This window comes from Delphinapterus leucas, chromosome 12 (genome assembly GCF_059928025.1).
Source record: "Delphinapterus leucas isolate spDelLeu-1000000601 "Yukka" chromosome 12, BTC_Dleu_Yukka2, whole genome shotgun sequence".
Classification (NCBI taxonomy): Eukaryota; Metazoa; Chordata; class Mammalia; order Artiodactyla; family Monodontidae; genus Delphinapterus; species Delphinapterus leucas.
In genome coordinates, this window is record NC_143140.1 from 82,782,262 (window position 1) to 82,800,118 (window position 17,857).

General features: G+C 39.5%; 1 protein-coding gene across 15 annotated transcripts in view; it reads right to left on the reverse strand.

Moving 5' to 3' along the window:
* SYNE1 (spectrin repeat containing nuclear envelope protein 1) overlaps window positions 1-17,857 on the reverse strand; it is a 454,201-nt gene that overhangs the window by 187,521 nt on the left and 248,823 nt on the right. For 14 of the 15 annotated variants that reach the window (XM_089922151.1, XM_089922158.1, XM_089922157.1 and 11 more), the window contains 10 exons: window positions 15,546-15,671; window positions 14,064-14,240; window positions 12,500-12,765; window positions 8,754-10,914; window positions 5,133-5,470; window positions 4,799-4,943; window positions 3,914-4,132; window positions 2,723-2,982; window positions 965-1,130; window positions 369-524 (listed from right to left, as the gene is read on the reverse strand). In XM_089922151.1, the coding sequence (XP_089778277.1) occupies window positions 369-524; window positions 965-1,130; window positions 2,723-2,982; window positions 3,914-4,132; window positions 4,799-4,943; window positions 5,133-5,470; window positions 8,754-10,914; window positions 12,500-12,765; window positions 14,064-14,240; window positions 15,546-15,671 (4,014 nt within the window). Of the gene's footprint in view, window positions 1-368; window positions 525-863; window positions 883-964; window positions 1,131-2,722; window positions 2,983-3,913; window positions 4,133-4,798; window positions 4,944-5,132; window positions 5,471-8,753; window positions 10,915-12,499; window positions 12,766-14,063; window positions 14,241-15,545; window positions 15,672-17,857 lie in introns of those variants that run through there. The other variant, XM_089922165.1, reaches the window with a different exon arrangement.

Below are 17,857 nucleotides of genomic sequence, written 5' to 3' on the forward strand. Positions count from 1 at the left end.
TTTTTCAAATATCTTCACCTACTACATCTTGCTGAACTGAAACAACAAAAGAAGAGTGCCTGGCAGACTCTGGATACTCTATAAATACTTGTTGAATACATGAAATGTATCTTTGTTTCTTTGAGTAATTTCCTTTTGGAAGCAGATAAATTATCTTTAATGTTTGACAGTATTGTTCACATCTAATATCTTCTCATATGCTTCTTGCCTATGAATAAGACCTCTAATTTAATATTATTATTTTATACTGATCTTTTTTTTTAGCTCTGTTTCCATGAAGACAGGATTGTGAAAATTATGAACTCTCATACACGAGTACTGAGCCTATAAAAGAGCGGAAAAGTACTCTTTCTTGACCGTAGGTTTACCTGATCATGGATAGTTCCTAGATCCAAGGCCACTTCGGCTAGCTGAAGAGAGAGTTCAGAAGGTAATATAGTATAAAGACCAAGATACTTATTCTTCTGTTCTTCAGCCATTTTCTCAATGTTCTGTCGGTGATTTGTGGCTTCTGTTAGGAGAATCTGAAGAAAAGATCAACATAAGAAATTTCTGGGAGCCTGATAAGGAAATTAATTTTTATGGGTACAGAGGCAAGGCTATGTATTGTTCCTCAAAATATGATTAAGTGTGGAATTAGAGAAACACATTTACAAAAAGCAAAATTTTCTTTAGTCTCAATAAGAAGCATGTCCACTTTATACAGAACAAAAGAAAGCCCAATGAAATAATACTAAAAGTCTTTTATAGAAAACATTTCTAAAAATTTTTAATTCAATTATTTCATTGAATATAAACAGATACATTTGATTAAAAGCAGGACAATTTTTTAACATGATGGGTCTAGGGAATGAGTTTTGTACCTTAAGTTCTTCAAGTTGAGCATCTATTCCTATTGTTGATACATTTGATTAAAAGCAGGACAATTTTTTAACATGATGGGTCTAGGGAATGAGTTTTGTACCTTAAGTTCTTCAAGTTGAGCATCTATTCCTATTGTTGGATTCCCCAAATACTCCTTCGTTTCCTGAACCCAAGATTTTACTGAATTGATTTGGGTCTCCACCACTTCTCGCTCCTTCAGCTCCTGCCTTAACACCTTTCTGTTCTTCTTCACTTTCTCCTGTATGCTTTAGACACAATAAAGGGAGAAAGAAGATGTGGACTGAAACGAAAGGAACCCCCCCAATACGTGACATCAAATTGTCAAAAACAGACATTAAAAAAGAGAAGCCGCCTATCTTTTTTCCAAGTAAAGACACTTCCCCCAAACTGCCAGATGATTTTCAGTAACATTTAAGTTTACTTCAAGTATAACAGAAGAAAATACATCACGTGAAGTGAATGATTTATCCCTGGAAAATTGAGAGCTGACATACTCCCATGCCACTAAACTGTAATTCATTTTCTTGTCGAGAGTAACCTGGAGATTGTTTGATTATTTATTTCCTCTTTGAAAATCTACTCATGGTGCAGAATCATCAGCCTTTAAAAGTAATGTGTAACTGGAATATTTGTGCCTATTAGAAACTAGTCTTTAAATAAAGACACAAACTTTGGAAATTTTATGATTAATAATGTTCAACATCCAAATTGTAAGTCTTTATTTGAATTGACATAAATTTGGTTAAAAAAATTTAAATACGTGGAGTCAGATTATCCTGAACTCATCTATAAGTGAAGGGGTGAATGTAGGATATGTGTGAGTAATAGTAGTTAACACAGGAGTTAAATTACATAGTGACGTTTCCCCATAAGAGAATCAGGCTGGTTACATATCATTACATATCATTAAGATTAACTTTCAGGACGTCCCTGGTAATGCAGTGGTTAAGAATCCGCCTGCCAACGCAGGGGACACAGGTTCAAACCCTGGTCCGGGAAGATCCCACATGACGCGGAAAAACTAAGCCCGTGTGCCACAACTACTGAGCCCGTGCGCCACAGCAAGAGAAGCCCACACACCGCAACGAAGAGTGCCCCCCCCTCCACAACTAGAGAAAACCTGTGTGTAGCAATGAAGACCCAACACAGCCAAAAGTAAATAAATAAATAAATAATAAATAAATAAAAGATTAACTTTCTCTAAGTTCACTATCAGTAAATGACTATTATTTACCTGGACTTTGGTATCATCCTTGCTCTAATCTATGTGTCATCCAATTTAGCCAATGAGTTATCAAGATTTATCAAAACCAAGTACTCAGTAGCTCCCAACTGTTTACCTTTTAAGCTTTATGTCTCATGAATCGCCCCATCACCCAAGAGTTCCCCTGAGGTGACATGCTTCCTTCCACGCTTTCTTACTTGTCGTTGCCCTGTTTGCAGAGCTCTCCTCCCACCTCACTGGCTGGCTGAAGCCTGCTTAGTCTTTAGCTTAAATACCCTTCTGAAGAGAAGCCTTCCTTGACTCCTCTCCTAGTTTAGTTGCCTCTGCTTTGATTTCCCTTAGTGCCCCTCCCACGCTCCACCTAAAAGGCATCTTTAGTTGTCTACCTCTGCCGCTTGACTGTAAACTACCTGAAGGCAGAGACTGCATCTGGTTCATTACTATATTTCTAAATACGACTAGATATGTACTAGATAGCAAGGATGACAGGAACAGAGCCCCACATTTGTAAGGTGGCCTGGGGGGAGCACTCCCAGACTCTTAATACCACATTTGTCCCTTTGGGTCATGGCCAAGTTTAGAAGCAGAGAATGAGGGCAGGTGTATAATTACTTCAGGCACCGGTCCTGCATTGCCGTGATTTCCTGCACAGTGGGTGGCTCTTCTCCAGGGGACAGCTCGGCCCCATCCTGGAGCATGCTCAGTGCTTGCTGCTCCAGCATCCGTAAGCCCGACTGTTGCTGTTCCAGCTCCAGAATGAATGTGTCATGATATTCAAGAAGAGTTAGGAGTTCTGCTTTTGAGGCTTTCTCTGCTGAACTTCCCGGTAATTTATCTTGCAGCTTATTAATCATTTCAGTGGCTTTTTTAACCTGATGACAAATGTACATACTATGAAGTTCAAAGTAAATAAACTGAAAAAAAGAGGGCAATTCCCATAAATGCCAAATCTGACACTAATGCATTGGAGCACGATAAAGATGATGGTGTCAACTCTAAATCTCGGGAAACTAAAATGTGAACAATCTCCTTAACATGGAAGGAAAGACCACGCTATTATTCTGCGTTTTAAGATTTAATCTCAAAATAACATCAGGGCAGGGACTCCCCTGGCAATCCAATGGTTAAGACTCTGTGTTCCCAATGCAGGGGGCAAGGGTTCGATCCCTGGTTAGGGAACTAAGATCCCACATGCTGCATGGCATGGCCATAAATAAATAAATAAATAAATATATAATAATAATAGGGCAATCAGACATTTCATAACATTGAAAAAGGTTTTTTTAAAAAAAATTCTTTTACTAAACAGATAAAAGAAAAACTCTTTTCAATATTTACGCTAACATGAATACGTGCCTTTGAGTCATAAAGGAAGATGTGGCTTAAAACTTGAACCCTACTTAAAAGGGAAGATATTAAATTAAACAGGATTTGGAAAATGAGTTAAATTCCTGCTTATTTCATGGCAAAGACAAAGTGTTTTGCACTTTTTCAGGGCCAGGAAAGAAAGTGTCACTAACAGCCTCACAAATGGGGCAAAATGGGCTTGTCCCCCTTTCAAATGTGATTACTTGGCTTATTTCCTATTAAAATAACTGGACCCAGACTTGGGACTAAATTGCACATTGCATATGTATTTTATTTCATATTTTGGTTTTCACATCAATGTAAATAGAGATTTTTTTAAAAAGGCTTTTTACTTTCATAAGGCCGATTTGAAAAAAGGAGCAAAATACCACTTTTCAAAATACATTCTCATCAGCAAGGAAACAATACTTTGAGCCCATCAGTAATGGAGATTACCTTATTGTTAAAGCTCTTCCACTCATCCACTGCCTCTTCCAGTATCTTCTCCTGGTCCTGGGCCACAGCGCGGAGCCGGTTCCAACGCTGCCAGACAGCCGTCATCGACCTGCTCATGGTTGCTTTGCTGGCGCCATTTCCGGTTCTTTCCAGTTCTGAAGCTTTACCCTCTAAGGCCACAATTTTCTCATGAAAAGAGTTAACTGCTGACACTAAAGCCTGGGTGGGTAGAGGAACAGAGGTTGAGGGGAGAGATGGTTTTTTTCAAAAGCTCTATGGATTTTGGTAAAGCCTAAAATTATCCGCAAAAGGAAATGTTCCTACATGTTTATTTTCCTCTGGTAATTCTTACTTTTACATTTAATTTGTAATTGAGTTAGGCTTGGCTTTTTTTAAAGAGGTAAGGCGAATACTTATTTATTACAAACAAACATTTACATGCTGCTTGAGATGACATTCTCCCATTTTTAAAAACTAGCAAAAATATAAGTGAATGGAATTTGATATTTAAGTATGTCACATTCTACCTTATATTGCTGTGATATGAGTGAGACTCAGCTATTAATTTTTGAGTTTTAATTGAATTAATCTAAGTTACACCAGAAAGCATTTACTAAAATCTATTGTATCACATCTTATCAGAAGCAAATTGCTCTGAATGTGTCTTTTTAAACCTAGCTATGCATTTCTAACGGGAATCCTAAAAAGATGACAGCATTTAATTAAGTTAAAACTGCTAAGAAATGTGGTTAAATGTATCCTTTTTGTGTTTAAAAAGCCCAGGTGGAAATGAAGATTTATTGACTTGTTTCTGGAACTATCATACTGCAAAGACACATTACAGTTACAATGAAAGAATATTAAAAAAAAACCAACAAAACTAACCTTGTGTTCTGACAATTTTTCTTCTGCTTCATGACTGGAAGAAGTCTTCAGTAAAGAAAACTCAGACAATTTCTTCTCTGCATCATTCATCAATTCAATAACCTCTTCCCTTGCCTTCTGGTAATCCTGCCACTGAGCTGCACATCTTGAAAAAATCCAACACACATCAATAAGCAACTTAAAATCACACATCTCTGTGCAGAGCTCTGATGGCAATATGTCTAGTGATACTTAAGAGAAGAGAATGAACGATAATGTATATCATTAATATATTCCTATTTTCCATGTGAAAATCCATTTCACTAGAATATAAAGAACCAAACAAATCCAATACCTCTGCAAGAGATCTAATTGGATGTGTGACTCCTGTATTGTTCCCCGGCTTTTCTCTTCCAGGGAGGCCATTTTCTGTGCTAAGTCCTCTTTTCCACTTGGCTTGATGAGTGGGTCCAGGTTGGCTACTAGGCCTTGGAGCTCCTCCAGATTGCTGTGGAACTGATCCTCTGTACTAAAAAATTCCATGTGGTTTTTGAGACTTTCCTCTGCACTCTCCACATCTAGGCCGTTGCCTGTCAGCTGTAATATTTCGTGAGCGTCGTCAAGCCAGTCATTAGCTGCTTGAAACACTTGATAGTACCTTTGACACTGACTATACATCTGAGTCAAGGTAGCCTGAAAAACAGCAATTGCAAACATAATCAACTCTCTTTTGCAATGTGTTTGCCAAAAATAATTTATGCTTTCCATTTCTTTTCCAGTCTTCAGTCACATGGATGTATGTGTATAAATGAATTGATAAGCTGGTAAATTTTTTTGGGTGCAATCCATTATTATCCTTTACTTTCCCTTCTGTTCTTCTTGTTATAATTTTATTATTGCAGTTAAAATAAATAAACAAGGTCACAGATGGAATAGAAATTTATGATGGTTCTGAAATGTCCTCTCTTTAAAGGAAAAATGTAATGCTTACTAATATGCGGCAGAATGAATATTCACCAAAGTGAAATAATGACTCATTTAGGAAGGAGTATAATAATACCAGTAGGAATGTAAACTGCTATAGCCACTGTGGAAAACAGCATGGAAGTTCCTCAAGAAATTAACTGCCAGTATGATCCAGCAATCTCACTTCTGGGTATTTATCCAAAGAAAACAAAATCATTATCTCGAAGAGATATCTGTACTCTCATGTTCATAGCGGTGTTATTCACAATAGTCAAGGTATGGAGACAACCTAAGTGTCCATCCACAGATGAAAGAATTAAAAAAAAATACACACCTTGGAATATTATTCAGCCTTAAAAAAGAAGGAAATCCTGTCATTTCCCAAAACACGGACAAACCTGGAGGATATTACTCTAAGTGAAATAAGCCAGACAGAAAAAGACAAATATCACATGGTCTCACAAATATCATACAGACTCTAAAAAAAAAAAAAAAAAAGAAAAAGCTGAAATCATAGAAACTTAGAGTAGAAAACTGCTTGCCAGGGGCTGCAGGGTGAACAAAATAGAGAGGTTGGTAAAATGGTGCAAACTTTTTGGGAATTCCTGGTGGTCCAGGGGTTAAGATTCCATGATCTCACTGCTGAGGGCCCAGGTTCAATCCCTGGTCGGGGAACTAAAATCCCACAAGCTGTGTGGTGCAGCCAAAAAAAAAAAAATGGTGCAAACTTTTAGTTTTAAGTTGAATAAGGTCTGGGGATCTAACGTGTAACATGGTGACTGTAGCTGATAACAGTGTAACGTATACTTGAAATCTGCTTAACAAGCAGAAATTAAATGTTTTCACCAAAAAAACAAAAAACAGATAAAGATATATATGTGATGTGATGGATGTGTTAACTTGTTAACTGACTTGAAGAAGGAATTCTTTCACAATGTGTACATATATCAAACCATTACATTGTACACTTTAAATATCTTACCATTTTCTTTGTCAATTATCCCTCAATAAAGCTGGAGGGGAAAAAAGGGAGTGTAATAACACCAAACTTCCAAAACGGCATTTACCAGACCAAATAGTGATTTCTGGTAGTGAAATAGTAGCCTATAAGTCTTGCATAGAGACTACGATAGAAAAGTTGAAGATTGGAAAGCTGACCCCTGTGCAATGAAGTCCATTCAGATCCAGAAGGAAAGGAAACACTCTAATTGGCCATCAGTGGTTGGACAAGACAAGCCATTACTGTCAAGCAAAGATGCAGAGAAGTGGTAGAGAAAGTACATGTAAGATTAGCACTTAATGAGGAAAGAACGAGGATGGCAAAGCAAAGAATCAGTGGTGGAGGTTAGAAATGCCACCAGAACCGCGACCTTCAGTTATTTGGGCCAAGACAATCAATAAGACTACCAATTACAAGATGGCAGAAGTAGGGACACCTTAGCAGATTCAAGATTTTGGTTCAAAAATCATCAAACCGGGCTTCCCTGGTGGCGCAGTGGTTGAGAGTCCACCTGCCGATGCAGGGGACACGGGTTCGTGCCCCGGTCCGGGAAGATCCCACATGCCGCGGAGTGCCTGGGCCCGTGAGCCATGGCCGCTGAGCCTGCGCGTCCGGAGCCTGTGCTCCGCAACGGGAGAGGCCACAACAGTGAGAGGCCCGCGTACAGCAAAAAAAAAAAAAAAATCATCAAATCAACAGAAGCAAGCTTACATGACAGATGTTTTTCAAGAATGAAAATTCCAGGTAACTTCTGTTTTGATTCTTCACTCTGGGTTAAATACTCCATCTCTATCCCTACAGCTATAGGGACATAGTTTTTTGAAAAAAATTTAACAGTGGCCTGAACCAACATGAAAAGGTAAAAATATACTAAATAGACTCTAGTTTAAGAAGTCAGAATTTTACATGATGAAGTTTACTAAGATTTTAACCACATGTTAAGATTTTTTTAAAAATTGTATTATTTAGTGTTAACCTTAATCTATGTGAAAAATAAAGTTAAATGATAGCTAAGAGTCATCCGGGGATACCTCTACATGAGACCCTGCACTAAGAATATAAATCTGAAGAGGGAGATATTATTATCCCTCTTCCACAGAGAAAACTGAGACTTACGGGATGTAAGTAATTCGCTCAAGATCATATAACTGAGATTAAAATCCAGGTGTGCTTTACTCCAAAGCTATAGTTACTATATTATCCTAAGGAAGGCTGTCCTTAACTTAAACGGCTGGTTGAAATGCCATAGAATCAGAGGGACAGATGTGGAGAAAAAGGGTCAAGGGATTAAAGTAAGTACACTTCTGGGCACTGTTGTATCTCTCTTATTTTTGAATGCACAGAGCCCCAGAACAAGTCACAATTAGGAGGCTAACCTGGGAAGTTCTGAGCATGCTCTCATTTCTTTGTTATCTTCAAGTCATGATGGATATTCTAGTCTCGCTTCTGTTGTGCTTCAGGGAAGCCAGAGAAGAGGAAGCACTCCTCCCTGAGGAAGGGGTGGAGAGATGGGGCAACTGATGGGAGACCCTGCAAGAAAGCCTGGCTCAGCACCAAGTCAGGACTGCATCATCCATCTGCCTCTCTCCATCTGGAGACTCTTCATCCAGGACTACGCTTAGAAATGCCAGGTTTCACATTGTTTTTAAAAAAGCATCACTACTTATTCATTGCTAATGAATGAATTTTATGATTAATTCCTCACATATGGTATTAATTATACTAGTGTTATCATTTATTATCTCTCCTAAAGGAGAAGCATAACTGAGGTGTTCCTGTATTAAAACCAAAGTCTAGTCAACATGAAAATCACATGAAATGAATACCATGAGGATAAACAATAAAAGCACCTTTTAAAGTCACAACTGAAGATGATTCCATGTAGTAGTCAAAAAAAGAAACATTTAAGGAAGCAATTCTAAACAAAAAATCGAAACCAAAGAAATTTCTCACACCTATTTACAAAGAAGCAAGGTGGAAAACAGAAAGGGAAAGCCCTGTGGTACCGACCTGTCTGGTGCGGAGAGCTTCCTGCAGGGCCCCGTCCAGCTCGGAGAGCTCAGCTAGTGTGTGCTGTAGGTCGGCAGAGATCAGCTCCTTGGCCCTCGTGAATTTCTCCTTCTCCTTGTTACTCAGCGCATTCATTATCCTCAGGCTGGACTGCACCTCTTCCTGATGGATTTGGACCTTTCTGATCTCCTCCTGGACGTCCCGCAGGTTCAGGTCCAGGCACAGTGGCCCACTCAGCGCTGTCTCCACGCTCCGCAGCCAGTCCAGGGAGCGGCTCAGCTCCGTCTGGAAGTCTCTGCTCTGCACCATGCGGCTCTCACACTCCGTCACCGTCACGCCAATGGCGGAAGTCAGCAGTTTTAACTCCTCTTGCCAGGCTTGGATCTGATGCTTGGCTTTCTCGTAAGCTGAGGGATCAAGATGCGGAACAAGATCTTCGAGATGCACAGTCACTCGTTTTAGAAGAATTCCTGAATCCTGGAGGCTTCCCGCCAGGGAGTGATACACTTTGAGCTTCTCCTCTGCAGGAAGCGTCTCCTCGTTCACCTTGGCCTGCTCTGTTCTCACAACCTCTAGGTGTTTCTCTAGCTGGTGGCACATCTTTTCATGCTCTTGATAAGCACTGGTGGTGTCTTCTAATAAGCTCACCCTTTGTTCTGTCTGTCGCTTCAGCCTGTGGTACAGGGTGATGAGATGCAGCATCCGGTCTGGTTGCCATGGCTGCCCTGTGCTGCGAAAACTTTCTTTCTTCTGGTTCAGTTCATCCACTGCTTCTGCAAGGGCTGCCACCTCTCCCCCAAGAGCTCGACAACCATCCTGAAGACACAGAGCCTCTTCAACACTCAGGTCGCTGGGGACTTGGCTCACCTTGGAGAACTGGTCTTCGAGATCACACAGAGACTGGGTTGTCAACTCGATCAAGGAATCATATTCTTTCCGAGCCAGAATTGCTTCCTGGACTTTATAGAACTTGTCTTTAGCCAAGTCGACAATTACATTGAACTGCAGGGGCAGTGCATTTAGCTTTTCGTTGAGGTAGGAATGATCGACTTCATTCAGCGTCGGCAGTATGGCCTGTCCAGTTCTCTGCAGCGTAAGTAGGAGATTTTCATATTCTGGAGATTGTTCAAGAATGTGTTGGTATTTGGCCAGTTGTGTATGCAGCTCAGCACTCTCATTCATTAGGTTGATTTCAGGAAAGGTAACAATATCTCCTTGTTTTAGCCAGTGACAAGCTTTATCAAAATCTTCCTTAAAATGCTTCCTAGAAACCAAATTTTTCTCCAGTTCTTGTAGCCGATGGCTGCACTTTTGTAAAACGGTATCATAGACACTCTGCAATTCCTGAAGCTTCCCCAGCACCTCGCTCTTTTCCTGCTCTGTGACTCCTTTCATTAATTCGCGGCCCTGGGCCCAAAGTCCAGTGACTTCATTTTGGTAAGTCTTGAGGCTGGCTTGTGCGCTCTTACATGTTTTCACTTGTTTGCTCACGTCATCCGGTAACAGGCAGATATGTTCACGGAACATTATCTTGCGCTCATGTTGCTGAATTTGGCTGGTCGCCTGGAACACCGCCATGAGAAACTGGGTTTTCTCGGACAAAGCCTTGTTTAAGTACTTTCGTCTCTGGCCCACTAAGTCGCTGAGACTATTCACATGCCTTTGGGCATCAGAGAGTACCTTCTGGATTATCTGCCTCTCATTGAGGCCAAGATCAGCCATCACCCTATCAGCATCCTTCGTGAGTGATTTCAGGAGCATCTGTTTGGCCTCCAGTTCGCTGCAAATGGCAAGGTGATCCATGAGAAGGTTCTGAGCCATGTCAGGCGGAGGGCTCTGCTTAAGAGCCTCAGCAATGTTGGGTCGTTGCTCTTCCGCCCAGTCCATCAGCTCCTGAAATCTGGACCGGACCACACTTAACTCCTCCAGGTTGGTGACAGACACTTGGATTTTCCTTTCAACAAGGTCCTCAAGCTGAAACCAGCGTTGTTCAAGGTGACTCGTCTGTTCTTTGACTAATTCTTTGTCATCCACGTTCAGATGGTCTATCACGTTCTGCTTTTTCTCTTTCAGATCGTCAATAGCCTGCTTTCTCTCCTGCAATGCCAGCGCCAATTTCTTCAAAGCTTCTAGGTGGATGGCTGTACTCTCTGTATCAGATCTGTATGTATATATTAAAAGACATAAAATCAAGTTAACTTTAGTTAATACCTGTGTTTGTTCACGTCATGTTAAAGTGCATATCACCATCTTCTTTCTTAGCTTAGAGTGGTTCCCTTCATGGCTTATCGACAGAGATGCTATAATTATCATGGAACGTAAGACCCATATATTTCCATAGCAGAAGTTGAACCAAGATAGTTTGCCCAGCTACTTCTTCTAGCTAAGGCTGCCCTCCCATCACATCTGAGGTGTACTTTGTAGCTTCTTCCTCTGACTCTCAGCAACTGACGAGGATCTGCATATTAACAAGTTCCCCTGATGATCTGCGGAAACACTAAGTATTGAGAAACACTGATCTACTGCATTCTTGAAAGGCACGTGGAGAAATTAAGTGATCTGTGATTTACGTGCTTTACTGTGAGAAGAAGCTCCCGTAAACAATCCAGTGCTAGATGGTCTACCATGTGTGAGAGACAACGAATGGCTCTAACAGCTGCTCATGTGTGGAACTTAGATATTTTCTGTTTATCATTAGAAACCTTTAGAAATAACTGTGAAATGCAAAGGATTCTCATCCCTTTGACTACAAAACACATATGAGAAAATTCCATCTTAGAGTCTTTTTCACTTACAAAACGATTAGTTCTCAAGTATGAGGAAGAGTGTTGGGAGGCCATATGATGAGTTCTGTTCGGGACATATTAGATGTGAGGTGTTTGTGGGTTAACCAGACGGAGGTGCCTATTGTCCGTCTGAAATATGGGTTTTTGCTGATACTGGATTTATCCCAAAGATTAGTAAAATGCTGAGCATCAAGAAAAAGTAAACAAATCAGAAAGCATGTACCTCCTCCAAAAAAGAAACACCCAAAACAAAAAACCCCATGATTTAATGATTTAACTACAGCTAGAATAATGTTTTCAGTTTTAATTGCTACAAATTGATAAATCTGGGCAGAAGAAGTACAGGTTTTAATAATTATAGTGATCAGAGCATAGAAAGATTTCCATATGATGACTCAATGTATGTGGGAGAGAGGGAATCCTTTTCAAAGAAAAAGTTAAGAGGGGTTCAATTGCTATAAAATCAAATAAGACACACATTAATTGAATTTAGATTGTTCACTAAGTTCTAGAATACCACAAGTACAAGACAAAACTAGACTGAATTACATAGAATGTGTTACTTTACAGAATTGACAAGAAACCCATGGAACTATAGATTCAAGAAGGATTCATGTCCTGAAATCATAGATGATAGTCCCATAACTGGTAATTAAAACTAGAAATATTCTTGGGATATTCTTTGAACACACAGTGTAACAGCTTTGAAATATTCCTTGAGGTCGCAGGTAGAAATGGTGCCATTTTCAAATATTTTCCTTTTACTCACTGCTTAAATTAATATTGAGCAAGGAAAACCGTGATTATGGATACAGATGACACCAGATTCTTCATAATGTTTTATCAATATTTATAATGATAGAAAACGTTTAAAATGTAAGAAAGACATTTTTGATTTTTATAAAAATTAAGAAATTTCTGGCTTAGCATTTTGGTGACCCACTGGAGAATTGCTGTTACCTGGCTAAGTTATCCCATTCTGTAGTAAATTTTTCTAAGAATACTTCGACGACATTCATACAGTTGTGGTAATCTCGTGTTCTCTGGAAATCCTCTTCCCTTTGCAAGCACAGATTGTTGGACTGAAGGCACAGATCCAGCCACTGGTCGTTTAAATGACTTATTTCCTTATGTTCAGGAGACTCCTGCTTCTTGGTTAACTCATCCACCTTCTCTGTAATAGTGGTCACTGATGACTGTTTGCACTGTAGTTTCTTAACAAAATCCTAAAGGATAACAACAATAAAATAATGTTGAATAGCCCCCCCAAATAAATACAGATTGAGACATAGATACAATACCTCTGAATACTTTTGTAATTGAAGAATGTATAGTGAGGGACAAAGAGAAAATCTAAAATCATCATACTTCCTTATGAACAAATTTCCAAGTGTTTAAGAATCAGAGGGTACTGTGGTATTTTCTTGTGTTCCTTTGAAAAGTATAAGGAAAAACTGATAAATGTGAAACAGTATTATAGCCACTAAGGAAAAAAAGTTAATATTTTATCTTAAAGTGTATCCTTAGTTTTCTAAAAATTTTTAAAGTTCATGCTTTTGAGAATAAAATCTAATTTATATTCTTTCCATTCTTCTTTCTGCATATGCAAACAATATCCCAGTAGAAAATAAAAATGGCTGATTGTCACAGAGAAAAAATAAATGTTAAGCTTTGTTAAAAATCTGGTACAGGGCTTCCCTGGTGGTGCAGTGGTTAAGAATACGCCTGCCAATGCAGGGGACACGGGTTCGAGCCCTGGTCGGGGAAGACGCCACATGCTGCGGAGCAACTAAGCCCGTGTGCCACAACTACTTGAGCCTGCGCTCTAGAGCCCGTGAGCCACAACTACTGAGCCCGCGTGCCACAACTACTGAAGCCCACGCGCCTAAAGCCCGTGCTCTGCAACAAGAGAAGCCACCACAGTGAGAAGCCCGCGCACCGCAACAAAGAGTAGCCCCCGCTCGCCGCAACTAGAGAAAGCCCGGGGGCAGCAATAAAAACCCAACGCAGCCAAAAATAAAATTAATTAATTTAAAAAAAAAAGAATTCTTAAAAAAAAATTCTGGTACAACTTCCAATCAAGTTAATATACTTATAATAATTTTCTATTATATTTTAAATTATATAAATATTTTATTACATTTTAAATCAGTTGTATGTTAATATGTTTTATATATTAAATATATATTTAATAAATTGATAAGTCCTACAGCTTTAGCAATATTGTGATGAAAAGCTAATGAGTAATAAGGCTTCATGTTTGTTTAATGGCAGAGTCTTCTGGTTCTGCTAGCTAAACCACAGTTCTCTATTCAGAAATAAGCTACAGAGTGAATGTCCTTCAATGCAAGCGGCCAACTGGAGCTCCAAGAAAATATCTGAATGTTCACTTTCTGAGCTATATTTTTCTGGCACCAAATGAAAGCTGTTCTATCTCATTCCTTAAATAACTATGTGTAAGGATTGATTGACATACACCCGTCCTGGTCTCCTCTAGCTCCCCTGGAGGCACGTTAATTCCTACCTTTACTTGAGACACCATGTTCTGTGCAATATTTAGCTCCAGTTCTGAGTGGCTCCTCTTCATATTCTGCAGCTGCTGACTGGCATCCTGGAGGTAAATCCAAAGCTCAGCCTTCATGTGCTTGATCTCTTCCCAGCCCTGAGTTAAGTTCTGTGCCTGGGCAAGCCTTCGTTCAATCTGGAGAAAACACAGAGGCAAAACTTAGCAGCAATGGACAGAATCATTTATGTTCAATGAATCAGCCTGTCCATGTACACAGGCCAACGCACGTGTGTGCGCACACACACACACATACACACGAGTGATAAATCCAAAAAGAATTATTTGCTTCAAGAAAAACAGATTTTATATTTAGGTTTTCTAAAGACTTCAAATGTCTAAGACTTATGCCATATGATTTCAATCAATACTGTGAAGGTCTAGAAGTTTTAACAATTTATTAGGTCAGAAGCTGCCCTAATGGTTTTTCACATTGGGCATTTCAGTGGGTACATCTGTTTGACTGAGTCATCAATTTGGTCTTGGGGTTAACTAGAAAAGACTTATATTGTTCTCTAGTGCATAGTTGCTGATACTTCTTATAGAACACTGAGTTATTAACATTTTGGATATATGTTTAGATCTGCTTCACTGGTTTTTGAAATCATATAACTTATTTTGATAAATCATTTCTGTAAAAAAAATAGAGGAGCTATATCATCTTTCTTAAGGATTTAAATACAGACTTGCTTTGGTAATGTAATAAAACATAAAAGTAAAAATACATACGTTAGTTTAATTATTTTAATATCTATATTATAATTATTTAATTATCTTAATTTCTTCATTATTTTTTCCTTTAGATCATTTTACTATTCTGGAATATTTAATCAGTTAAATAACAAAACCAAGTCTTTTTTTTTTTTTTTAATCCAAACATGTTGTGTTCCAGAGTTTAAGGCAGCAGCAGCAAACACGCGGCCTCTGTGGCGCCATCTGTCTGCTGCAGGCAGGTACTGCTAACTCAGCGCAACACTGTCCGAAGGGCCCAGATACAGCTTCAGAATTCTTCTCAACACCACACTCAGCCACTGCCAATGAATTAGAAGGGTCATGACAGATGTTTGCCATCCTAATAGGAAGGGTCAGGAGGCCCTTTCACACTAAATATGACCGAAAGAAAACAATGGAAAAGGAGAAAAGAAAAAAAATGAGTGAAAAAATAGGAAAAGAGAGAATGGTAATTGAGGAGAAGAGAGAAGAGGAAAGAGGTGCGAATGTTTAGCAGTTCAATGGGACTAAATATTTCACTTCCAATTCAGTGGCATCAGTATTAGCGTGTGCCTACTTTTCTGTGACTTAGTTGAAATTCAATACATATTTATTATAATGCTTGCAGGAGCATTATGGCAAGAATACTCCAAGGAGAAAATTTTTTTCACATCTAACATTCAAGCAAGAGAATATAGTCAGATATATCCAATGTCATTTTTTAACTTTTACCATTTGTTCTGTTTGTTGAATGTCTTTTGCTGTGGTTTTCACTGAAGAGTTTGACAAGTCACACATGGTACAAAGGAGATCTAAGTAGGTCCTTGCCTGTTCCTGCAAAGCTCTGAAGTGTTTGACCTGAAGAAAACAAAAGAAGAAAAAAAAAAAACTTGTCAGAGTGAAAGAGACACATGCTATATTTAGATAGCAAATATTTGTACCATTTGTGGTATTTTGTTGACATTTCAAAAATAACCTTGCTATGCTCAGTATTTTCACCATTGTTGTAAATGACATATATTAGTTACTCAAAAGGAAGCTTTCCAAACACACTGGCAGGGAGCCATTCGTCCACCAGCTGTTTCTTACTCTAATTAGCCTGTATGGTCTGGGAAAGGGGAACAACCAAGAAACTTCCACAGTTTTTCCAGATTCTCTGTTCACATTCTAGCTTGTTTTCTTTTCTTTTCTTTTTTTTTTTTTTAATATTTATTTATTTATTTTTGGCTGCATTGGGTCTTCTTTGCGGCATGCGGGATCTTTTACTGCGGTGCACGGGCTTCTCTCTAGTTGTGGTGTACGGGCTCAGTAGTTGTGGCACACGGGTTCCAGAGAGCGTGGGCTTCTGTAGTTGTGGCGTGCAGGCTCCAGAGCCTGTAGTTGAAGCACGCAGGCTCTCTAGTTGTGGCGCATGGGCTTAGTTGCCGTGCGGCATGTGGGATCCTAGTTCCCCAACCAGGGACGGAACTGGCAGCCCCAGTTGTCAGGCTACTGCAGGAGTTAGATGAGAAGTGATGATGGCCTGATGGAGGGCGATGGGTGGTAGAGGTGGTAAGAAGTGGCTTTCGCTTACTCCATCTTTGTGATTAATTGGGAAAGAGGTATTGACTGCAAGTTGTATGGGATAAAGTTGATCTACAGAAACAGCAGGTGATCTTCCAAAATCATAGCTAATAATGGAGCCTAACTTTTTGACTCATCTCAGTATATTTCCTCTAAGCTGTGTGGGTTGCCTAGACACATCATTCTCACATAAATGTAACAAATACAGATCAATTTCCCATTAAGTAGAAAGTAGCACCTAAACTTTTATCCATTGCACAAACTGACTGGTGTTTCACTTCCAATTAGTATCATTAGCCATTAACCAAAACCATCCCATCAGGTACCCATGGCTCAGAGAAAGTTATCTGTCCCAAACAGCCTTTGGAAATGAGAACAGAATGAGATATCTGAATTTTTATTTTATAAATATATTTACTTTAAAAAAATAATGATTTATTTTAAAATGTATACAGTTGGCCTGATTCCAAAAGCATTGGGAGCAGCTTGTTGATTGTCAATGACAAAACAGTTATGAAAGATTTTTGCTAAAAATCAATTTCAAGGGCAAATCTGATAGTACTTTTTCTCATTCCCCCAAATTCACATCATGCCTTATGAAAACAAACGACATTCTTAATGGAATCAAATCAGTCTGTCATTGGCTAATGGTAGTGAGGACCATATTATCATTACATATGTATTGAGCATTTACCATGTGGGAGGCCCTGGGGATACACGAAGCACCCTGGGACCCTGACCAAATTCAACTGCAGCCAATCAAAGCCTGCCCAGAGTCTGACACCCTGTCAGTAGTGGAATTCTCCAGTGACACATCCAAGCGAACTAATGACCCAGGACCTGCTCGACTTTACATGAAAGCAGTACTTGCCAAAGGAAAGACTGATCAAAACAAAGCAAAACAAAAACAAAAAGAAACAACAAAAAACCTCTTCCCCTTCAGAACAACTGAGGTCCAGGTGTTTCCAATACCTCGAATTCCCTTCTCTGTTGCTTCCAAAAGGGGGCAGCCCATTCTGAGAAGCAGTGTGGAAGGGGCAGAAAGTAAAACAATGAACCAGACAGTCACTGAATCTGGGCCCCAAGAAGGATCAGCATCCTCCTGCAACCACAGCTAACGCGGGTGCTGTAGGAAATTTCCTCTTCTAGCGAAACGTCGTTGGGATTAATGTTATTCTCCCCCTCGCTTTTACTTCTTTTTTGGGGAACAAAGGAGAAGAATCAAGCTTTGGTCTGGATTGTTCTGAATAAAGTACATTGGAAACAAACAGCCACAAGACAATGAATGACCCAAGAAAGCTCACAGTCTAATGAAAAAGCAGAATACAGACAATCTTTATTTCATTTCTTGATTCAAGGAGAGCCATGTTTGATTTGTCCATATTCTATTTTTTTTTTTTCTTTGCGGTACGCGGGCCTCTCACTGTTGTGGCCTCTCCCGTTGCGGAGCACAGGCTCCGGACGCACAGGCTCAGCGGCCA